Source organism: Tenrec ecaudatus, chromosome 1 (assembly GCF_050624435.1).
Source record: "Tenrec ecaudatus isolate mTenEca1 chromosome 1, mTenEca1.hap1, whole genome shotgun sequence".
Classification (NCBI taxonomy): Eukaryota; Metazoa; Chordata; class Mammalia; order Afrosoricida; family Tenrecidae; genus Tenrec; species Tenrec ecaudatus.
The window spans coordinates 20,181,150-20,206,224 of record NC_134530.1 but is presented as its reverse complement, the minus strand read 5'-3'; the positions used below and the strand labels follow the sequence as shown (position 1 = coordinate 20,206,224).

Here is a 25,075-nt window from a genome sequence, read left to right as displayed (position 1 = left end):
TTATTTCCTTGCTACTGTGAATGAAATGATTTACCGACGCAACCATCATTCCACAAATCACACACATTCTGATTTAACTCATGTAATGCAATTTCCCGATGTGCCATTGCTTATCCTGCTGCCTCTTTCTGTTTCCTGTTTCCTTTCCTCTTTCCTCCACAAACCTTGTGAATTTTGTTCCTAGGAAAATGCTGCCTTCTTGACCTAGTTGATTATTGGCACATGGAGGAGAGTCCTATATCAGGCATGACTGCTGTTTGCATGCCCCATGAGTCCATTGGACCAATGATTTCCATGTGTCTTTCACCTGCTATCACTTTCTTACTTCGGGAAGTGATGAGAACAATAGTTGCATCTTATGTTGTTCATATCAATAAGGGTAAGAGTTTTAATTTTTTCCCTGAGGTTCCCAGAACATTCAAGAACTTTGGGCATAAAATAATTGGTCAAACGCATTTGTGAATGAACAAAGTCTTAATGGATTTTAGAGAAATATAATTCTTTAGGGAAAAGATAGTATTAGAAGCCATAACAGCAAAGCATTATAACATCAAAGACCATATTGAGGACTTGCGATTGAAGAACATGACATATATAAATATCAATGGGTATTCATTAATTAACTGCATAAAAATATTAAAATGGTATAAAATATAAATATACCCCTCAAACTATTGTTAACAGCTTATGGCAGAGTTTGCAATGCTCTTTTCTCTTTCCAAATAGTTTCAGTAGCTACATGGAACTAGGAAACCAAACTCACATTCCAGTATTCATCCTTCTGGGGCTTTCTGAAGAGGCAGAGCTGCAGCCCCTCCTCTTTGGACTGTTCCTCTCCATGTACCTGGTCACCTTCACTGGGAACCTGCTCATCATCCTGGCCATCGCCACAGACTCCCACCTCCACACACCCATGTACTTCTTCCTCTCCAACCTCTCCTTTTCTGACATCTGTTTCACCTCCACCACTGTCCCAAAGATGCTGATGAATATCCAGATGCAAACCAAAGTCATTACATATGAAGACTGCATCACCCAGATGTTTTTTTTCATGCTTTTTTTGGCCTTAGGCAACTTCCTATTGACAGTGATGGCCTATGACAGGTTTGTGGCCATCTGTCACCCACTGCACTATACGGTCATTATGAACCCAAGGTTCTGTGGTCTCCTGCTTCTGGCCTCCTGGTTGTTGACTCTTCTGGATGCTTTAGTACATGCTTTAATGGTTTTGCGACTGTCTTTCTGTACAGAATTGGAAATATCCCATTTTTTCTGTGAACTTAATCAAGTAATCCAACTTGCTTGTTCTGACACCTTCCTCAATGTCTTAGTGATGTATTTAGCAACTGGCCTTCTGGCTGTTATTCCGTTCACTGGAATCCTTTTCTCTTACATGAAGATTGTCTTCTCCATTTTGAAAATTTCATCAGCTGGGGGAAAATATAAAGCCTTTTCCACCTGTGGGTCTCACCTCTCTGTGGTTTCCATGTTCTATGGTACAACTTTTTGGGTTTATCTTAGTTCTACCACAAATGAAAATTCCAGGGCCAGTGCAATTGCCTCAGTGATGTACACTGTAGCCACACCCATGCTGAATCCTTTTATCTACAGTCTTAGAAATGAAGACATAAAGCAAGCCCTAAGAAAACTTGTTAGCTGAGAAACATCCTCCATCACAGAAACACATAGTTAAGTTTAGAGTAGTACTTGTGAACAACAAAATTCAATGTAATAAAAATCTGGATTATGCTTTCCTCGATCCTAAATGTGCTTATGTACATAATTTAATATCCTTAATTTTTAAGACAGAATATGAAAAATTTAAGGCATAATATGAAATTACTTCCTGTGCATTTTGTTAAAAATATATTTTCTTTAATGATATCTCTCCTTCGACAGTTAGTCTGGGTGACCACAGGCTTCTTTAGAAAATAGATTTTTCATTCTTAGTCATAGAGTAACAGCATACAATTATCACAAAGGAGCAGCGCTCATTATTATCCTGAACCAAAAATAACTGAGACAGAATTCCATAATACCTATTTTAGGAAACGTTTTCTTGTGATAACATCTAGTATTAAAGTTTCAGCCTACCTGCGTTATTTTATTTTCAGTGCAGTCTTCTTAAACATTTTGAGCATAAAGTTTATAAACTTGTTCTTATAAAATTATGAAATGCACCGTTGGTATATTCAAGTATTGGATGTGACTTCCAGGACCACACTGAAAGCCATACCAGCTAAGCACACTGATACCTTTTCTATCATCAGAAAGATGGTAGCATCAAATAGATTGGAATTATTGATGTCCTGTACATGATTAATCTTCTGACATCCAGATAATAGGAATTTCTGTTGTAATTGTTAGTTCAAAACCAATAGTTTCAGGGGGAAATTAGGAGTTGATATCAAGGGCTCAATTCGAAAGCAAATGTTTTGAGAATGATGATGGCAACAAATGCACAAATGTGCTTGATACAATGGATGCTGGTATTGATTGTTATGAGTCATACAAGCCACCAATAAAATGATTAAAAAAAACCCAAATCTTTAATATCCATACCTTACTGGGCCTAAATTTGATCAGCAAAATTATGCGTATCATTTCTTGGCATCAGTGACACTACTGGAAATTTATCTTTACTGTTTCAAAGAACCCAGTGCTCTCCAATACTGCTTGACCATGAAATTAGCTGCAGGACCCAATGCCCATCTGTAGACAGCTGGACATCCCTTGCAGTGGGGTAGTGGGGAGGAGATGAGTCACTTAGGGTTCAGTGTAGCAACAATGAAACTCAAAAACTTCCTCTAGTTCTTGAATGCTTCCTCCCCGCCAAATTATCATGATCCTAATTCTACCTTGCGGACCTGGTTGGACCAGAGGATGCACAGCCATGCAGTATGGATCTGGAAACACAGGGAGTCTAGGACGCAGGAACCCCTCAGGACCAGCGGTGAGAGTGGCGACACTGGGAGGGAGGGGGGTTTAGAAAGGGAGGACCGATCTTGGGCGATGGACAATGGGAACGTGGGTGAGGGGAGACGCCGGGTAGTGTAAGATAAGGTAAAATAATAATTTATAAACTATTAAGGGTTCTGGGGTGTGGCATGAGCGGGGAGGGAAGGGAAGGGAAAACAAGCTGATTCCAGGAACCCAAGTGGAAGGCGAATTTTGAGAATGACAAGGGCAACGAATGTATAAGGGTGCTTTACTCAATTGATGCATGCATGGACTGTGATACGAGTTGTATAAGCCCCAATAAAAAGATTTATTAAATTTTTTAAAATTTAGCTGCAGCAAAGCATCTGCCTCACTTTTGCCCTCGAGTGTCCCCCAGCAATCTGGTCAGCATCTCAAATAATTACATGTGAAACCCTTCATTTGCATGATCCAGGAAAAGACACTGCTCTATATGTTCTCTGCAGCACAGGAAGCAGTTCTGTTGGGTTAAGTTTCGGCTACTAACTGAATGGCTGTGTTTTCAAACCTATCCACCCTCAGAAGGAGAAAGATGAGACAGAATGCTCCCATAAAGTTGTACATGCAGTGGAATTTAATCTCCACCCTTTGGTTAGCAGCCTAGCCCTTTAATCAGGACACTGCCAAACTTTCTGATACCATGAGTGAACATGGTGATTATAGTTATTCAAACTTCATTAAGATTTTTTTCATGTCTCAATACTATTATATATAGCTAGTTCATTATTTACTTTTGCTTTTAAAAATCATTGTATTGAGTGTTCATACAGCTCTTATCATAATCCATATATTCATCCATTGTGTCAAGCGTATTTGTGCATATGTTGCCATTATCATTTTCAAAACATTTTTTTTCTACCTGAGCCCTTGATATCAACTTGAGTTCAACCCCCCTCTTTGACCTTCCCTCACTCATGAAACCTTGATAATTTATAAATTAGGGGTTTTTTAATGTATGGTTTCTTTTACAAAGAAAGGCCTCTGTGAGCCCTTTTTCTTTCAGATCTCAAATTGTTTCTTATTCTAATATGGAGTGAGTATAATTCCATTTCTTAAAGGTCACTAAGGGCTATGATCTTGGTGGCATCACTAGTCTCTATTCAACCAAGGAGTCATATAATTTTGAGTTCTGTTCCACATTCTTCTCCCCTATTTTAAGGACTTTCTTGTGTCATTATGCTCAGAGGAGTTTGGCTTGGTATCGGGAACCATCCTGCTCTCAGGATAATGGAGACTAATGTTTCCATGACTCCTGCATCTCCTGGTTTATTTCCATGCGCTTTTCAGTTTCTATCACTTTTCTCTGGATGCAAAGACACAAGTATTTGCACATTATATGCCTTCTTATGCGCACTTAAGACCCTAGCTGCTAATCACCAAGTCAGAACACAGAGCCTTGTCCTTGCTAACTCTGCTCTGCCACTTGACCTTCAGGAGCCCAAGACGATGGTTCTGATTCCACAGGCTCAGGGACTCCTTTCCTCAAGATGTTTTTTTATGTCTAAGAGCTTTACATAACTTCACTCTTCTCATGTCCCTGTATGTTTCATCAAAGTAGGAAAGTCTTCATCCACCAAAGAAACCACCCTTTCTAGGAATGAAAGTTAAAGTTAGTCTGAGATTTGTTTGTTCATTATTATAATCACCTGGATCCACTCACTGAGTGGATGTAGGGGAAATGCAGCAATGAAAAGAAGGGCTGACTTGGACATGTTCCATTGTTACCTGTTGTCATGGTCCACAGAGGCTACAGATGAGAGAGGCACAAGGTGATAGATCAGAGGAGCACTGACTGGTAAGAAGTTAAAAAAGTTTATCCACATTTACAGGTATATTTGTAATACCTGTGTCAAACCTATAAATATTCATGGTACACTCCAAGACCACAGGCCTTTCAACAAGCACCCATATTTCACTACTACTTTGGAAGGTATTTTTGAGTAAAAGAGGAAAACATTTTACTATTATTCCTGGTAACTGAACATGCTTCTGCACTTGACAAAAGGAAGTCTGATCAACACTTTCTTTATACTATTATATTAAAATCAATTGGACTTTTTCACTTATAAGGGATTTTTTGTTAACCATCCATCCTTGGAAGATGTTGGCTCATCAAGTAATACATTATGCATTACTCCTAGTTGTTGCCTGTGACATTATTCCAAAAGTATCATGTGATGATGTAACCATCTCTCTCAAATGAAGAGAAGATGGTGGCAGCAAAGTGTTCTCCACAATCCAAATTTATGCATAGTAATTTACATTTCTTCATCGCAGTCATCACTGTCAGTTGTTTATTTGAAGTAACAGGCAGTTTATATGAAAAAATGTCTGCGGATGATTGTTTAAACAGCCAGCATCTTGAAGACAAATAACATTCAAATAATCAGTCTACAGGAGAAAAACACAACACATAAGTCAACAGCCAAGATAGCAAAGGGATTTCTGGAAGAGAATTTTCCCATCCTAACAAGGGAGAACCAGACACTCATACAGGAAGCAGAAAAGATCCAGCTAAGCTAAATACCAAGAAGAACACACCAAGACATAAAATAGTATAAATATCCAACTTAAAGGAAAAGAGAGAAAATTTTATGAGCAGCAAGAGAAAGGAAGACAGTCACATACAAAGGAGTGCAGGTAAGAATATGTTCAGACCTATCAGCAGATACCATGAAGAGGAGGAGAGTTTGGAGCAACAGCTTCCAAAAGCTGAAAGAAAAAAATGCCTCCCCTAGAATCCTGTACCCTGCCAAGTTATCCGTTAAGCTATATGGTGAGATACGGGTTTTCCAGGACAAGGAGAGACTCAAAGAATATGCTTCCAGTCACCCGACCCTGTGGAAGATACTGGCTGACTCACTATGGCCAGAAGATCAACCTCCACCAAGAACAAACAGGAGACCACCATATAGCCCATCTCCAATCAGAGGGCAACATGCCAGCAATAATTACCAAGACAACAGTGTCTAGGATGGAAAAGAGGACAAGATAGAAACTCTCCACTCAAACACAGCACACAGATAGGAAGGGAGATAGGTAAAGACCCAAAACACAAAGCAGGTTATGGCAACTCTGTATCCAGAGATAGTAATAATTACTCTGAATTCCAATGGACTGAATTCATACTTTAAAAGAAAGAGGCTGGAGGACTGGCTCAGAAAACATAATCCATCAATCTGTTGCCTGCAAGAGACACATCTTAAGGCACAGACATGAATATGCTAAGAATAAAGAATTGGCAGAAAGTTTACGTGCTGCATAGTACTCCATTGTGTGTATGTGCCAAAGTTTACTAATCCACTCACCTATGAATTGAAATTTAGGCTGTTTCCAAATCTTTATGATTGTGAATTGTGCCTCAATAAACATTGTAGCGCATATGACAGATCGTATTTTATTTCCTACTTCCACCGGGTATTTGCCCAGTAGAGGGATGGCTGGGTCATAAGGTAGATCAATTTCCATTTTCTTTAAATATCGCCAGGTCGCTTTCCACAGTGGCTGTACAAATCTACACGGACACTAGCAGTGGAGGAGGGTTCCTACTCCACCACAGTCCCTCCAATACTTGTTGCTCTCTGATTTGCTGATTGGAAATAGCCTCTAGGGGGTTAGGTGGTATGTCATGGTTGTTTTGATTTTAATTTTTCTTATGGCTAGGGACTTCAAACACTTTCTTATATCCTTATTGGCCGTATGGGTCTCCTCTGCAATGAAAGTTCTTTTCCACTCTTTTGTTTACTTCCTTAGGGGGTTAACTGTTTTCCGATTTTGCGAGTCATGGTGGTGTTGTAGATTTTAGTAATGAGCCCTTTTTCTGATGTGCCATTACTAAAAATCCTCTCCGAGTCTGTGGGTTATCTTGTCACCCTCTTGGTGAAGCCTTTTGAGGTGCACAGGAGCTTTATTCTTATTAGACCCCATTTGTTGATTTCCAGTTCATCTGTGTGTGTACTTTTTCCTATTGCAGTGAGCCTATGAGTTCCCTGGGTCAGTGCTCTGAGGTTATCTCAATTCCCTCCTTGGTGGTCCTGATTGTTTCCCATTTAGTTCTAAGTCTGTGATCCACTTTCACTTTATTCTTGTGCATGGGGTGAGGTAAACATCTTGTTTCTTCTGTCTACGTGTGGATATCCATTGTTTCCAGCACCACATGTTAAAAAGGGCATCCGCTTCCCACTTGATGTTTTTGGGACCCTTGTGGAAGCTCAGTTGTCTATATACTAATGATTTTACCCTTGGGCTATCTATTCTTTTCCACTGGTCTTAGTGTCTGTCGTTGTGTCTTTACCACACTGTTTTGACCACTGTAGCTGTGTAATAGGCATTAAAATCGGTTAGAGCTGTCCTCCAACTGTGTCTTCTTCTTAAGTAGTTCTCTCCTAATTCTGGGTCTCTTGCTTCTCCATATAAAATTGGTGGTCAATTTTTCCAATTATTTGAAGAAGGTTGATGGTAGTTGAATTTGTATAGCATTGAATTTGTATAGCATTGAATTTGTAAAGTGCTTTAGGTAGGAATATCATCTTTACTATGTTGACCATTCCAACCCATGAGTAGGGAAGTTTCTTCCATTTGTGGACGTCGCTTTTGGTTTCCTGTAATAGGCTTCTTTAGTTTTGCTTATATAGGTCTTTCATATTTTTTGTTAAATATATTCCTAGGTATTTCAGTTTGTTCTTAGCTACTGTGAAGAGTACTTCCCTCTTAATCCCCTATTCCATGGCCCTGTCCGATGTGTATAGAAAACCTACCGATTATGCTTCTTGATCTTGTATCCTGCTACTCTTCCATATTCCTCTATTACTTTAAGTACTCCAGCTGTGGAGCTTTTGGGGTTTTCAATGTACAGGGTCATGTCGTCTGCAAATAGTGATAGTTTCACCTCCTTCTCTCCAATTTGGATCCCTTTGTTGTCCTTCCATTGTCTTATATTGTTATGCTGATCCTCCCAAATGATATTGAATAGAAGTGGAAACGGGGCATCCTTGTCTTGTATCCTTTTGAAGTGGAATTGTTCTTGTTTTTTCTCCATTGACTCTGATGTTGACCGTTGGTCTTTCATAGATAGCTTGTGTAAGCTTGAGGAACTTACCTTCCAATCCTATCTTCGTGAGTGTCTTGATTAGGAATAGCTGCTGGATGTTGTCAAATGCTTTTCTGCATCTATGGATATTATCATATGGTTTTATCCTTTTTCTTCTCAATGTGATGTATGATATTAATGGATTTTTGAATGGTAAACCATCCCTGCATCCCTGGGATGAATCCTACCTGGTCGTGGTAGATGACGGGTTTTATATACTTTTGTATTCTATTAGCCAATATTTTGTTAACGATTTTTGCATCTATGTTCATTAGCAATATTGGTCTGTAATTCTATGTACCTGTGGGGTCTTTGCCCTGTTTGGGTATTAAAGTAATGCTGGCTTCGTAAAATGAGTTTGGGTGTTTGCTGTCCTCTTCTATATTATGGAATACTTTGTGGAGGATCGGTGTCAACTCTTCCCTGAATGCTTAGTAGAATTCTGCTGTGTAACCATCTGGCCCTGGGCCTTTTTTCTGGGTAGGTTTTTGATGACCCTCTCTATTTCTTCTTTCCCTATGTGTTTGTCTGCGTTCTTGATCTCTGTCTGAGATAATCTAGGGAGAGACTGTTTTTCCAAATATTGGCCTATGTCTTCCAGGTTTCTGAATTTATTAGAATACAAACCTTCATAGTACTGTGTGATTATCCTTTTTTTTCCCAAGAGAAAATTTTAAAAGTCAGTACCTTGTTTCTTTTTTTTTAACATGGAAAAATATTCAACTTTATGAATGACTGAGCAAAAATATATTTAGAAATACATATTAAGTGTCTTTTAAAAATGTCTTTAAATGTCCATGCCATCTTTTTTTTATTATCCTTTTAATCTCATTGGGGTCTCTTGTTATTGCCCCTGATTCATCCCTCATCCTAGCTATTGATGTTTGTTTCTTTCTATCTTTGGTAAGCTTTGCCAGAGGACTGTCAATTTTGTTAATTCTTTCGTAGAACCAGCTTTTAGTTGCGTTTCTTTTTTCATTGTTCTCTTGTCTCCCCTCGGGTTTAACTCTGCCCTGATTTTTATTACTTCTTTCTCTTGCTATTGGAGGGGTAGTTCTGCTGACTCTGTTCTAGTTGATGGAGGTTTTCTGTTAATGTATCTGACATATGCCTTTCTTCTTTTTTCTTGTATGCATTTAATGATATCAAGCTACCTCTGATAACTGGCTTTGAAGTGTCCCATACGTTTTGATACCTTGAATGCTCGTTCTCGTTAGTTTCTAGAAACTTCCTAATATCCTCTGTGATCTGGATCTGTACCCATTTGTCCTGACCCGTGGGAACTTCAACGTGGACCCTGGAGGGGGGAGTGGTAATTGGGGGGAAAAGAGACATGAGAAATGGAGACCGACAACAGTCTGATCAAGTCTCATTTATTGAGTAAAAGTCTACAGTTCATATAGGGCAAGGAATGGGAAACAAGCCGCAAGTGTTTCCCTGAGAACAACGACCACAGAAAAAACAGTTCCTGTGGAAAGTTAGAGAGCCCAGGAAATAAAGATCAAGACAGTCACAGGGCCTCATGGCTCCGGACAGGCAAGGTTATACCCGGGCCTCATGGCTCCCAACAGTTCCCCCTTTTTTATTTTGTAAAGCCAAGAGAGATTCCTTTGGGAACTCCGTCTGTCTTAATTTGTCAGGCATCAAGAGTCATCCTTAACTGTCATTGATCAATTGAATGCTTTCATAAAATAAGAGCAAACCAATGTCTGTCTTTGGTTGGTATGTCTTGTGCCGATTTTACCCGTCATTGACTGTCCAGTTCAGCACACAAGGGAAGATGGTCTTATCAGAATTTTTTGTATGAGCCACCCTGTTCGCACATCTCAAGGCGGTGGTAATGGACCTGTATAGGTTTGGCCTGGATGGCCTTGATCTGTTGTTTGATTAATGCCATGAGCCTGTTAAACACCACAGGTTCCAGTAAGAGCAAGAGCAATAGGCTATCCAAGGGGCCCAAAAGTGGGTTGGCAGACAACTCTCTTCTTTGCTTTTCCAGGTCTTCTTGTAGTTGTCTGATCTTGTCTCTGACAACCCCAGACTTATTGGCTCAGAAACACCATTTTTCCTGTAAAGCAAAACAGATACCTCCCTGTTCTGCTATAAGTCTAAACCTCCTCTTTTCTAAATTCTCTAATCTTTGGTGGCTTACTTTTGTTCCTCTACCTTTTAACATATTTTGAAGCATATTTACATACATCCATTTACTAGAAGTCTGTCCCATAATTTATTACTCCCAACTTTTCACCACTTACCCTTAATTTTCTCTGTAAAGATTCAAGGCCTTGCTACTCATTGGTGTCCGTCACGGGATCCTCGGTTTTCAATCACAACTTTTAACTTTTACTCCTCGTGTCTTTAAAGCCTCTTTCAATTGTTTAACATAAATCTGATTCTGGCTTAATTCTTATGCCATTTTCCGGTGATTTTACTCACCTTCATCTTGGCGCGGTGGCCGAAGGATTTTTCTTTCACTTTTACTGGCAGACCTCCTTTGCGCCATCTGTCTCATGGTATCCCATGTAACCAGACCCTACTTTGGGCGCCAGAATGTCCCGACCCGCGGGAACTTCAACTCGGACCCTGGAGGAGGGAGTGGGAATTGGGGGGACAAGAGACACGAGAAATGGAGACAAGACAGCAGTCTGATCAAGTCGCGTTTATTGAGTAATAGGCTACAGCTTATATAGGCCAAGGAAAGGGAAACAAGCCGCAGGTGTTTCCCTGAGAACAATAAATGGGGGAAGAAAGTCGCAGGTGTTTCCCTGAGAACAATGACCACAGAAAAAAACAGTTTCCGTGGAAAGTTACAGAGGTCAGGCAGTAAAGATCAAGACAATGGCTGGGCCTCATGGCTCCAGACAGGCAAGTTTATGGCCAGGCCTCATGGATCCCGAAAGGCAAGGTTATGGCCGGGTCTCATGGCTCCCAACACCCATTCATGTCGCAGGACATCGTTGTTCATTCTCCAATTGGTTGCCCTTGCTTTTCTGCACGCTCTCTTACTAATCTCCAACTTAATGTCATGGTGATCTGAGAAAAATGTCTGGATAATATTTATTTGTTTGAATTTACTCAGGTTCGGCTTGTGTCCCAGCATGTGGTCTATTCTTGAAAAAGATCCATCTGGATTTGAAAAGAATATGAAACCCTTTCCTTTTGGGTGGAAAGCTCTATAGATGTCTATCCGATCTGGTTGCCTAATTATGTTGTATAGCTCTCTGGTCTCTTTACTGAGCTTCATTCCCAGTGATCTGTCTTTCTCCAATAGTGGAGTCTTCAAGTTACCCACTATGATTGTTGATTTCGTGATTTCTTCTGTCATCATTTTAATAGCTTGTTTGATTAAATTCAACACACCATTATTAGGAGCATAATATTCAATACTTCCACTCAGTGGTGAATCCAGTTTATTTCTGTCATGAACACACCAAGCTCAGACTCCCTTTAACTTTCATTCCTAGAAGGGGGGTTTCTCTTGTGGAAAAAAACTTTTCTTCTATGATGAAACATATAGGGACACGAAAAGGTGTATATTTTTGAAGAGCTCTCAGACGTAAACAAAAACTTGAGGAAAGGAGTCCCTGAGCGCGGGGAATCACAACCATTGTCTTGGGTTCACAAAGGTCAAGTGGCATAGCACAGTTAGCAAGCACAATGTTCAGTGTTGTGATTTAGTGATTAGCATTTGGGGTGTTAGGTGCTCAGAAGCAGACGTATAATGTTCAAATATGTGTCTCTTTGCATTCAGAGAAAACAAAAGTGATGAAAACAGAAAAGCCCATGGAAATAGATCAGGGGATCAAGGAGCCATGACAACATTAGTCTCCATCATCTTGAGAGTAGAATGCTTTCCTGATACCAACCCCAACTCCTCTGAAAACAACCACCTTATAAGGTCCTTTAAATAGGGGAGAAGAATGTGGGACAGAACTCAAAATTATAGGGTTTATTGGTTGGATAGAGACGGGTGATTCGACCAAGGTTATATCCCTTAGTGACTTTTAAGAATTGGAATTTATCTTCCTTGATATTAGAGTAACCAACAATTTAAGCTCCTAAAGTAAGAAGGGCTCACGGAGTAGGACAAATGGAAATGGGAACACAGGAGGAAATGGCATAAATGACGACAGGTAACGGAAAAGGTTAGAAGTGAATAAACTGTGTCAATTCTCTAATGTAAACCGAGGATCTACTCTGTAAGACCTGACCTAATCACAGGGAGAGGTTTTCTTCATATTTTAAATGGTTACATTTACATTATATAATTTGCCACGGTATTATTGAGTATCTAAGAATACGTGGCAGAGTTGGACTGTGCTCGGCAAGGTGAGCAGTGCGAAACCACCAGCTGCTCCATGGGAGAAAGATGGAACTTGCTCCTCCTGTAAAGAGGTCCAGTTTCAGGAACCTGCAGGCAATTTCATCCTGTACTTTGGGGTTGCTGAACTGGCATTGATTCCAGGGCTGAGGAGTTGGTTTTTGGTTTTATCAAATGCTCACTTCACGCTTCACAAATCATTCCTTGTAAAGAAACAATCCATGACAAAAACACAATTTATAAACTATCAAGGGTTCTTGAGGAAGGAAGGTGGAGGAGGAGAGAGGATTAGCTGATACCAAGGGCTCAAGTATAAAGAAACTATTTTGAAAATGATGATGGCAACATATGCACAAAAGTTCTTGACACAGTGGATGGATGGATGGATTGTAATAAGAGCTGTATGAGCCCACAATAAAATGATTTTTGAAAAGGAAAAAGAAGTCATGAATCACCTATATATAATAGAATTGAGACATGAGAAAACGTTAAGGATGTTTGGATACAATCCCCTTGTGCACTCATGATATAAGGAAGCTTGGCAGTCTCCTAATTAAAGCGTTAGGCTGCTAACCAAAAGGTGGAGATTTAAATCCACTACGTGCTTCCTGGTTAAATAGTGTGACAGTCTCCTCTGTAAAGATGCACAGCTTCAGACAGGCTCTGAGGCAGTTTTATATCACTGTCTGTGTAGTGTGATGCGGACTCCATCCATTACATTGGTATTTGCATTGAGTCTACATTTTACTCTGGAGGAACAGAGTGCTGGCACACACCATTCCTGTGTGACCTACTTACTACCCTGCTAACAAGTGAGTCTGACTCGTTGGACTGAACTGTCTGATAGGGTTTATGGAGCTGCAAGTCTCTATGGGAGTATGTGGTCTCATCTTTCTTCTTCTGATCATGGATAGGCGTGAAAACAGCCTTTCAGTTAGTAGCCCAAAACTTACCTCAACAGAGCTGTTTCCTGTGCTGCAGAGAAAATATAGAGCACAGTATTTTACTGGATCATGAAAACCAAGAGTTTCACATGTAATTATTTGAGATGCTGGCCAGATTGCTGGGAGACACTCATGGCCAAAGTGAGGCAGATGCTTTGGTACAGCTGATTCTGTGGAAAAATATAATTGGAGAACACTGGGTTCTTAGGAAACAATAAAGACTAATTTCCAGTAGTATCATTGATGCCAAGACATGATATGCACACCTTTGCTGAACAAATTGAGTTCTACAAAGTTCTTGACTAATGGTTTTTAACTAACAGTTCCAACAGAAATTCCTCCTATCTGGATGTCAGATTAATCATGTACAGGAAGTCAATAATGTCAGTCTTCTTGATTGTACCATTTTTCTGATGATAGGAGAGGTATCAACCTGCTTAGCTGGAATTGTTTTCAGTGAGATTCTGGAAGCCTTTTCCAATACTTGTTTATACCAACAGTGCTTTTCACAACTTAATAAAAGCAAGTCTATGAACTTTATGCTCAAAATGTTTAAGAAGGCTTCACTGTAAGGAAAGTTATCCAGATAGGTTGAAAGTTTCATGCCAAATGTGATCACAAGAAAACAGTTTTTAAATAGGTATTGTAGAATTTCTGCTCAGTTATTTATGGTTCAGGATAATAATGAGCACTGGTCCTTTGTGATAATTGTACGCTATCACTCTACAGCTAGTAATGTAAAGTCTACTTCCTAATGAAACCTGCAGTCACCCTAAAAAATGCCTGTTGAAGCAGAGAATTGGTTAAAATAAGGATATTTTAAAAATACACATGAAATAATTTCATATGATGTCTTCAAATTTTCATATTATTCTTAAAATTTGCAGAGATTGAATGATGTACATAAGCATTATTAGGACTGAAGAAAGAAAAATTGGTTTTTATCATTTTTAATTTTGTTTTTCACAAATAGTTGGCTAAACTTCATGAAGAGTTATTTAATGTAGGATGTTTCTCAGCTAAAAAGTTTTCTTAGGGCTTGCTTTATGTCTTTGTTTCTAAGACTGTAGATAAAGGGATTCAGCATGGGTGTGACTACAGTGTACATCACTGAGGCGATTGCACTGGCCCTGGAGTTGTCAGTAGCAGCAGAACTGAGATAAACCCCAAAAGCTGTGCCATAGAACAAGGAAACCACAGAGAGGTGAGACCCACAAGTGGAAAAGGCTTTATATTTGCTTGCAGCTGATGAAATTCGCAAAATGGAGGACACAATCTTCTTGTAAGAGAAAAGGATCCCGGTGAGTGGAATAACACCCAGAAGTCCAGTTGCTAAATATATCACTAAGATATTGAGAAATGTGTCAGAACAAGCTATTTGTATTACTTGTCTAAGGTCACAGAAAAATTGGGGGATTTCCAATTCTGTACAAAAAGACAGTCGCAAAACCATCAAAGAATGTAATAGAGAGACCAGAAGAGTCAATACCCAGGAGACCAGAAGCAGGAGGCCACAGAATCTTGGGTTCATGATGACTGTATAGTGCAGTGGGTGACAGATGGCCACAAACCGATCATAGGCCATCACTGTCAATAGGAAGTTGTCTAAGGTCACAAAAACCATGAAAAAAAATATCTGGGCGATGCACTCTTCATATGTAATTACTTTGTTCTGCATCAGGATGTTCATCAGCGTCTTTGGGACAGTGGTGGATGTGAAACAGATGTCAGCAAAGGAGAGGTTGGAGAGGAAGAAGTACATGGGTGTGTGGAGGTGGGAGTCTGTGGTGATGGCCAGGATGATGAGCAGGTTCCCAGTGAAGGTGACCAGGTACATGGAGAGGAACAGTCCAAAGAGGAGGGGCTGCAGTTTTGCCTCCTCAGAAAGCCCCAGAAGAATGAATTCTGTAATATGAGTGTAGTTTCCTGGCTCCATGTAGCTGATGAAACTACTGGGAAAGAGAAATGAGCAGATGTTAACAATGGTTTAAGGATGTACTGTCATTTATGTTTTAAACAGTTAATTAATTAATCCCTATTCACATTCGTATATCTCGTGTTCTTGAATTTCAATATTCTCTTTGATGCATAAATTGTCAAGGTGTCTTGCTTCTAATACCACATTTTCCCAAAGATCTCATCTTTCTACAAATTCATTAAGGCTTTGACAATTCATTCAACAAATGTTTTTGACTAATTAATTATTTAATGCCAAGTGTTCTTGAAAGATTTGGGAACAAATAATTTGATCTTTGTATAATCACTCCCGAGAAAGAGTCAATGTGCAGGAAATCTGAAGGCAGTTACTGTTGATAGTCATGAGAAGAACCCTTTAGGCAGAGATAGGGGGTGTATTCCTCTCCTGACACAAGAATACTCCTCACACCCTCTGATAACAAGGTGGATGGTGCAACTGATGTGCAAAAACAAATCTGGGTTCAAGTTGTAGTTAAAAGTGACAGGAATATGGGATCAGATTGTTTTGAGTTTGAAGACTCCCTGATAAAGATAAACTGTTAAACAGTAAAGTTATGTAAAAGTGTACAAATTAATCCTATGTGAATACCTTGAAGACAACAAGCTGTGCATTTCACCTAGAGTCCACTACCTGCCTCAGACCAGAAAAGTTAGTTTTAATTTGCGTATTCTTCATCACTTACCCCCAAATTCTTATGCCAATTTCATAGAACAGTTTGAAAAATAAGTAATTTCAAATGTCATGCTGTGTCTTATTAATCGGTGAATATTTTGAGACATTATAATCCAAATGCTCACAGATTCAGCTCCCACTTTTACTGTGATTTTTCAACTCCTCATCTCTCTACGGTTTTCACAGCAGCAGGAGTCTGCTGTGCAGATGGACCAAGCAATGTCTCCAAAGGCAAGTCTGACTGCAGACAGACTGTGCTGCTAATTCTGCCTTGACTCTCCGCTAATTTCAGAGGTGTCCTTCCTTAGCCAAAATATACAGTTGTGTGTTACATGGCTGCTGCCTGCCTGTCCACACTCATGCTTCACTTTCCATTTCTTGCTTTCATTGTCAACAGTTATTTATTAGTATGTGAAATTTCCATCGCACACCATATGGTTTTAATAATCCCAACATTGCTCCCCTCCTGTGACCTCCTTCAAAGCTCAGTGTGAGCATCATCTCTCTATGAAACCTTCAATAAATTCCACCAGGAAGGGCAACAACAATATGATCCATTTCAGTAGGATTGCAGAGCCGGGATAAGCACACACTTACCGTCTGTTACCTTCCCTAGAATGTCAGATACTTGCAAGGAGGGAAAATGTCCATTCATTTTTTTCTTTCCATCGTATAATTATGTGCTAAATAAAAGATTTGTGAGTTACAATGGGAACACTTATTTGAAAGAGATTAAAAGGCCTGTTAATGTATGGAGAGAAGCAGGTTGCAGGAAAGGGAGCCAGGACCGCGGAAGACAGATTAGAGAAAGAAGACATTTTCCTATAGCCAGGGACTTTAACTTAGCAGCACTTTATGCCATGAAACTTGCTTTATTTTTTTATTTCAGTTGATTTACCTACAGATACTACCCATGAGATAGGGCCTTCACTCATCACCAATCCTGCAGCACCTGTGATGATCTTGAAGCTCATCCAGGTATAATCAGAGGAGAGCTCACCAGTGCTGCTTCTCCATGAACCACTGAAAAGTTAAAGCTCATGCCCCAAGAAGAGCAAGGAGATGGACGAATTCATGAGACTTCTAAAAGGCAAAACTGTGTTCTCTCATCCCCTTAGATGGATACAGTAGATCTGGGTCAGTGTACAGGAAGTATTTACAGTCCTTTGGCTCTAGTGTTTGAAATCCCTTGTGCTTCATTAATGAAGTATTCTTTTGTCTAACATTCCCTGGGAATTTTATTTCTCTGGAGCTAAGAGAACATAATTCCAACTTGTGCCAGTTTGACCCTTTGGGAGATGACGTGGAGCTCCGTTTAGAGCTTTCTCCCACTGGACTACTTCTCCCCAGAAGGCAGTCATCTCTGTTGAGGCATTACCCAGCATACAGGCTAATGTGAAATGATCACTCTCCAAAGTCCCTCTCCAAAGTCCTAAAGAACACAGCTGGACATCATTTATCAAGATGCCAGGGATTTATGAAACATTTTTGATCACATACAGCACCATCACCCTCACTAGTTTATTTTTACTATGTCTTTTTTTATATTAATTGATAATAGACCCTAATTAAACGGAATGCTATTCGTGTACGGAGGTTGTTGGGAGATTTGATGATAGGATATGCTCAGTGAGTGTCTACACATCTACAAGTCACAATAGATAAAAAGCCTAAATGTAGCAATGTCTATAAGATGTTCCATAGAAAATATTCAAATATTATTTCAAAATATCATACAATGCATTAATACATCATAAAGCTTAATAACATTTAACATACCATGTAAATATATTCAAAGGGCTACATTATTGTTTTTGAGAATGATTTGCGAATTTAAATCAATGACACTTGTGACATGCTACATGTTATCTGAAAAGGAATCTATCCATCTGGTAGCTTCCTATTCTGTGACTGAAAAGAGGTATTGCAGAAGGATCCACTCTAGTTGAAGACGTGAGGAGAGAAGAGGGATATCTTTCTGAGAAGGAGCCACTTATGGCAATAGAAGAATGACGGGGAGTGGAAGAAGTGTCCCAGGGAAGAGGCTCCTCTGACCCGATTGCTATCTGCTTCAGGGAACTTTGTGTATTTTTTTACTGCTGAACTCCACAACTCACTCTTCTTGTTTGGCCAATTGGGATCAATGAAATTCATACCTATTGATCAGTCCATGAGATGATAAACACATGTGAGTGGATCCCATCACAGAGCCTGAATACAAGTCTAATATTATAGGATACTCAATATTTGTACATGCATACCCAGTGCATTGCATTCTGTGTTACTTTCTACTCTGCAATTCTTTTTTCTGTTATGCATGATTTTATACATTAGTAAATATTAGTGTGATTCAAAAAGTATGTGAAAAATTTGAATTAATACTTAATGGGACTTTGCCACAAACTTTTCAATCAGGCACATATAACCCTCACATATTCCTGATGGGGGGATGGGGAGGTATGGTAATGGTGAAAGTGTTGTGAAGAACAGATCTTTGGTTTCTCCAAATGCTATCCCTAGGTGCAAGAAGTGACCAGCAATTCCACTGCTAGGTACTACCTACAAATAATTAAAAAGAGGTATTTAAATAAACACTGGTAAATGAATGCTTGCAGGAACAGAATTCACAAGTACTAACTGGTAGAAACAATCCAAATATCCATCAACGGATGAACACAATGTGGCCTTGTCATACAATAGATAATTGTTCATCATTCAAAACCCTGGAAGCAGGAATACACGATGCAGGATGGTTGATTCTTGGAAACTTACACCTCCTGGGGAAAAAAGTGCATCCAACTCACTGCCGTGCAGTCAGTTCTGACTCAGTTGACCTGTTGGGTAGAGAAGAACTCCACAGAGGTTTCCCAGGTCGGGATCTTTATAAATCATACTGACAAAGCTTTCTCTGATCCAGGAGCTGTTTCTTTTAGATTTTAAACTACTGACATGTAGGTCAACAATGTGTGAATTTGGTTTTGTGTCCACGTGGTTGGGCCAGGATACTTAGTAATAGCAATTGGTGTTTTCTCCTGATGTGACCGAACCTAAACAACTCCATGATGGAATTTACTGTGAATGGTAAAGCAGATGTAAGAGGACTACGGAGTGAACAGTCTCATCATCCAAGTCTCAGCTCTGCTGTAATTGAAAATATAGATTTTTCCGGGGTGTCACCCACTCTTATTTAAGCAGACTTAGTGGGCAACCTTGCCACTTCTCCCTTGCTGGATGGATTCTCCTTCTGTCTCAGTGACCCTGGTGTTTTGACCTTCAGCCTGCTGTACTGCCTCACAATCTGGGAGCTATCATTGACCTGCCATAATGACTGCAAACCTTGGATTTTTTAACTCTGCAGCCAGAAGCTTGATCTGTTGAACTTAAATTTTTCTGCCTTTACCTCCATCAGCCTGAGGTTTTCTTGCTTCCTGGTCGTCTTGCTTCCTGGTTTGCCTCCCTTAATAGTTACTGGGATATGTTATGTCTCCCATTAAAATGTGACCTATAGATTTGAGTGAGCTTGTACTTCCTCCCTCCTACAATGTGTCAGCCATTCCCTTCATATGTATTTCTCTATCTATCTTCATGGAGCTATAGATATATAGATACGCAGAGAAGTACAGAATGGAAGAGAAATAGGTATCAAAGAAATTTCTCACACAGGTCTAGAAGTTTTAAATAGGATTATAGGTAGATAGAATTATATATATGGAAAGATAGATACATACATAGATAGATGTAGATATCCAGATATCCTGGATCATATTTTGATGGAGGTTTCATTCTAGCACCCAGCTGAGTGCTTATCCTCAGTGTCACTAGGAATCTAGGTGCCATGGTGGGGTGAGGAAGGGAAACACAAGCGTTCATATCATACGCTCCCATTTATATAAAATATTCCAATCACCAATCATTTTAATGCTTTTTCTTTATTATAAATAAATTATTTCATTGGGGGCTCTCACAACTCTTATAACAATCCATACATCAATTCTTACAAGCACATTTGCACATATGTTACCTTCATAATTTTAAATATATTTTCTTTCTCTTTAACCCTCGGTATCACCTCCTTACCACACCCTATGCTCACCATCTAAGACCCCAGATAATTTATAAATTACTATTATTTTCATATCTTACACCACCGCTCCCCCCTGTGTCTATGTTATTGTTGTTTGTTCCCTGGAGACGGGTGTAGACTGTGTGTCGTTGTAGTCAGTTACCTGTTTGTCCCCTTCACCACCACCCCCCACCTTCCCACTACTCTCCAGTATTGCTATTACCATTGTTGCTCATGAGGGGTTTATCTCCCTTGGATTCCATGTGTTGCCATCTCTTCTATACCAGTGCACGTGCTCTGGTCTATCCAGGGTTTTAGGTAGAACTACGGTCATGATAGTGGGGAGGAGGAAGCAATAAAAAACTAGAGGAATGCTGTGTGTTCCATTGATGCTGACTACACCCTGGCTCTCTCATTCTTTCCTTGTAACAATTCTGTGAGGGAATCCAATTATTTATAGATGGACTTTGTGTCTCCACTCTGACTCGCATCATTTACATCAGCATATTTGCTTGTTTTGTTACTTCTGATACCTAATACCTTATCCTGTGGACACCTTGTGATCACACAGGCTGGTGCGCTTCTTCCATTTGGGATTTGTTGCTCCCTGATAGATGTCTGCTTGTTTAGCTTCATCCATTTAAGACCTCAGACACTATATATTTTAATAACTGGGGACCATCAGCTTACCTAGCCACATTTGCTTATGCACCCATTTTGAGTTCTACAATCTTGTTGGGAAGCTGACCATTAGAGAATGGTACGCTATTGAAACAAAGTTTTCTTGTATCCATGCTTCTTTATTGTATGTTTGATCCATTTCAGACTGAAAACATTAGCAGAATTTTTCAATTTCTTCATCAGTAACTCTCATGGTCGGTGTATAAATTAGATCATTAGTTGTATCGCTCAATTTCCTTGAGGAGGGATAAATATAATCTTATCACAGATAACATTGTGCTTCAAGATAGATCTTGAAATATCCTTTTTGTGTCTCTCCTGGCATAGTAAACCATTATTATTTTCTGATTCTAAATGGTCCATTTCAGCTCACTAATGTCTGGAATTAAGATTTGTGCTACCCTTTCATTTTTTATGACTTCAAATTTTCCTACATTCCAAGTTTTGATAATTAGGTGATTTTTGTAGATACATTTTTCCATCTGAGCCATGCCCCATCATCAAATGAAGATCTGGAAGGCTCTACTCTGCAGCGTTGACACCACCCCTGACAATGTAGACGACTCTACTTGGAGAAGGCAGCTCTTCCTCTGTCATGTTCTGAGTGCCCTCTGACCTAAGGGGCTCATCTTCTGACACTCTGTCTGACAAAGTTCTCCTTCTGTTCAGTAGGCCTTCAGTATCTGACCATGTCCTGATGCTGTGCATAAGGGGTTTATTGGTTAATTCCTCTGAAGTGGGTAGCAGATTAATTCCTTGTGCTCTATTCTCTGTTTGGAAGCTCCCCTGAGAGTAACCTATTCAGTGTGGGTTACCCTGTTGGCGATTGAAATTTCAATGACATGTTTTCCAGTATCAGAGCAACAAGCAACCCCCCCCCCCAGTGTGCCCAACACGTGGGAGAGTCCCATTGTAGAGATATTATTAGCCTTTTATTGGGAAAGTATAAATCATCCCCTAGGATATGTGATAATTATATTGATAAAATATTAATTTAGCTAATGTAGGAGAATACATTTGAAATACTCTGTTGAGAAGCAAAGTATACATGTACATGACAGACTTCTTGGACCCAAAAACAACGATTGTGGACCTATACATATCAAATATTTAAGTGGTTGAACATTATTTTTACAAACTAGTGCAGGAAAAGATCAATTAACAAGGCTCATTCACAATAGAATATCCATGTCTGCTAGATTAAGGTATGTCATTAAACAGTAAAGAGAATCTGAATTCATATATTGCCTTCCTGAACTTCCATTCATCCATTTCTTCTCAATGAGGGCACTTCTGTCTTACGTCCAAGAGAGTCCTCCCGTTTTTAAAATGCACCACAAGTAAATATAAGACAAACAGTTTGCTTAGTGGGGCTTCAAATCAGAGTCTTCAGCTGTGATCTGTGAATGGTGTTGTCCTTGTGCATCTGGAAAGGACAGAGTCTACAGTCCTAGGTTGCCAAAGGCTGGATACAAACTAGATCAATTTTGCCGATTAGAAACATAATACCAAGCATATTCCCTCATTAGGTTGGGGGTTTCTCTATGAGTAATGTTAAACCCTTTCCTAACGGCAGATTACCCACTTAGGTTCTTAGCAGATGTATGCAGGACTACATTCTCTAACACAGATCTACCCAAGCTTCTCTACTTGAATTCCCATTGAGGTTCACTGAGCACCCTGGTAGGAGTGTCTGTTGGTTTGGGGTGATCACAGAACAATGTCATATGCAGGAGATGACTTGTCTTCTCCTTCTCTCTTCAACATAGAAACTGGCCGCAGCTGAGGGAGGCCTCTGTCAAAGTGCTTATTAAGTCGTACAAATAATTGCATGATACATAGATTGGCAGCATTATTTGACAGAATCTAGTACAAGATTGCGTGACTTGAAGACAGAATTTTTCTTTCATCTTAGTCTCTATCCTTAGAGTAGCGGGGCACACAATATATATATATATATAGTGATGGACTAACTTTACTTAGCATAATGGTTTCCCGGTTCATATATGACATCAGGAAGTTCCTGGTTTCATCACTGTTTTTTAGAAATGCACAGAATTCCATTTTTTATTTATCACAATTTCTTTATTAATTCTTCCACGGAGGAGCATTTGAGCTGTTTCCACCTCATTATTCTGATCAACTGTGCTGTGATGAATTTGGAAGAGCATATGTCTCTTTGTTCCGTGTGTGCTACTTTGGCATATCTACTCAGCAGAGGTATTGCTGGGCTGTATGGTATTTCTATATCTAGTTATTTTGGGTAGTGCCATATCGGTTTTTACAATGGTTTCACACGATGACAGGTCCACCATCAGTGTATAAGGGCTCCAATTTCTCCATACTCTCTCCAACAGTTTTTGGTTTCTGGGTTTTGTTTTATCGAAATAAGCTATTGTTGTAGGTGTGTCGTAGCTGTCTTCTAGGTTCTTTGACCTAAGCAAGTGAGTACTTCAAGTGCTTCATCTGTTGTTGAAGCATTTGAATTGATATTCCACTAATTCCTATGACTTGTTGTGCACTAACGCGTGCAGTGCAGGCTAGTGCTAAGCTTTGTCAATGGGAGAAAGAAAAAAATGGGGGAATTTTCAGAAGAATTAAAAAAAATAATAAAGAGGGTCAAAAGGAATTTAATAGAGTTAGAAACCTTAAATAAAACAACGTGAAAATCCAAAGTTTAAGAATAAAATAACAGAATAAAAGCTCCTTAAAAGAATACAGTAGTAGAATAAATAGAGTGGAAGAAATAACCAGAGAACTAGAAAACAAGGACTCTGAGGTTAGTCAGTTTGAAGAAAGAGTGGGGCGAATTGAAAAGGCTTTAGGATTCTGTGTGACTACAGGATGATAAATCAGATACACGCAAAAGAAATTCAAAGCAGATGAGTGGAAACGAACCCAGAAGACATTTTTCAAGAAATAATTGCAGAAAATTCCCCAAATACGGAACATGAGATTATCATTCAAGATGCTCAACAAACTCCATATAGGTAAACTCTAAGAGAAACACTTCAAGGTGCATAATGATCACACTTACGATTCAAAGAGAATAAAATACGTTTGAGAGCAGCATGAGCTAAGGAAAATGTCACTTACAGAGGAGCATCATTAAGATTAAGTGCTTTCCTTGGAAGAAGTACACCAGCCCTTTTGATCATGAGGTGTTGCTGGGATAGGGTATTGAAAGATCCAAAACAAACTATATCTATGCAAATGAGGAGGGTTAGAGTGGAGATCCAAAGTCCATCTGTAGACATTTGGACATCCCCCCAGAGAAGGGTCACAAGGAAGGGACAATTCAACCAAGGTGCAGTATAGCACCGATGAAACACACATCATTCCTCTAGTTCTTGAATGCTACCCCATTCGCCCCACTAACATGATGTAGATCTACCATACAAATCTGGCTAAACCAGAGCGCACCCATTAGTATAGATAAGAGCTGTGGACACATGGAATCCAGGACAGATAAACCCCTCAAGAATAGTAGTGGGAGTAGCAATATCATGAGGGTAGGGAGTTGGGGAGGGGGAAGGAGGAGGAAGTGGACCCCCATCACAAAGTTGGATAAGGGGTTGAATAACAGAAATGTGAGTGAAGGGAGACAGCATACCATGTAAGACATGAAATAATAATAATATATAATTGAACAAGTATTCATGAGGGTGGGAGGTTGGTAGAGGGAGAGGGACAAAGAGGAGCTGATAGCAAGGGTTCAAGTAGAAAGAAATGTTTAGGAAATGCTGATTTGTGCTTCATAAAATTGAATGATGGATTGTTATAAGATTAGTAAGAACCGCCCATTAAAATGATGAACAACAACAAAAAGATAAATCCTTTCTCCAGCCTCTGTGATCAAGAGGTGTTGGCAGGTTCAGGTAGCAGGTGTGAAAAGATTATATAGATGCAAGCAAGAGGGGTCAGAGTGGACACCTAATACTTTCTGCAGACACTTGGACCATCACTTACGTAAGGTTCCCACCGAAGAGATGGTTCTGTCAGAGTGCAGTATAGCACCGAGGAAACACAGACCATTCCTCTAGTTCTTGAATTCTTCCACCCGCCCACACGCCCGCCCACCCCAAACACAATGACCTCAGTTCTACCTTACAAATCCTGCTTGACCTAAGTACATACATTGGGACAGTTAAGAGCTCTTGACACATCGAATCCAGGAAAGACAAACCCCTCAGGAACAGTAGTGGGGTTAGGGGCACCATGAAGCTAGAGGGAGGAAGGTTAACTGATCACAATGATGGAGATATAATCATGCCCCCGAGAAATGTGGGTGACGAAAGACACCTGGCAGTGTAAGAAACAGAAATAGCAACAATAATATATAATTGAT

At 39.7% G+C, this 25,075-nt stretch overlaps 2 protein-coding genes across 3 annotated transcripts; one reads left to right on the top strand and one right to left on the bottom strand.

The window, feature by feature from the left end:
• The first annotated feature begins 739 nt into the window (after positions 1-739).
• LOC142451540 (olfactory receptor 7C1-like) lies at positions 740-1,660 on the top strand. The gene has a single exon (XM_075553321.1). It carries the CDS (start codon positions 740-742, stop codon positions 1,658-1,660), a length of 921 nt encoding a protein of 306 aa, XP_075409436.1.
• Positions 1,661-14,348: 12,688 nt separating this feature from the next.
• LOC142432289 (olfactory receptor 7C1-like) lies at positions 14,349-24,066 on the bottom strand. 2 transcript variants are annotated; one of them, XM_075537425.1, is made up of 2 exons: positions 24,039-24,066; positions 14,349-15,307 (listed from the first exon to the last, which is right to left on the bottom strand). In XM_075537425.1, the coding sequence occupies exons 1-2, from the start codon at positions 24,064-24,066 to the stop codon at positions 14,349-14,351; spliced, it is 987 nt and encodes a 328-aa protein (XP_075393540.1). The 2 variants fall into 2 exon arrangements, with proteins under 2 accessions (XP_075393540.1, XP_075393545.1); XM_075537430.1 differs by lacking the exon at positions 24,039-24,066 and having other exon boundaries at positions 14,349-15,308.
• Between the last annotated feature and the right edge of the window lie 1,009 nt (positions 24,067-25,075).

What these genes read in the sequence shown, in the direction of transcription:
- LOC142432289 (XM_075537425.1), bottom strand. Translation starts at nt 24,066, where the DNA reads ATGATGTGTGTTTCATCGGTGCTATACT. An exon ending in TGTTTCATCGGTGCTATACT is followed by an intron (nt 15,308 to 24,038) that starts GCACCTTGGTTG and finishes CCATTGTTAACA; the next exon opens with TCTGCTCATTTCTCTTTCCC.
- LOC142451540 (XM_075553321.1), top strand. Translation starts at nt 740, where the DNA reads ATGGAACTAGGAAACCAAACTCACATTCCAGTATTCATCCTTCTGGGG.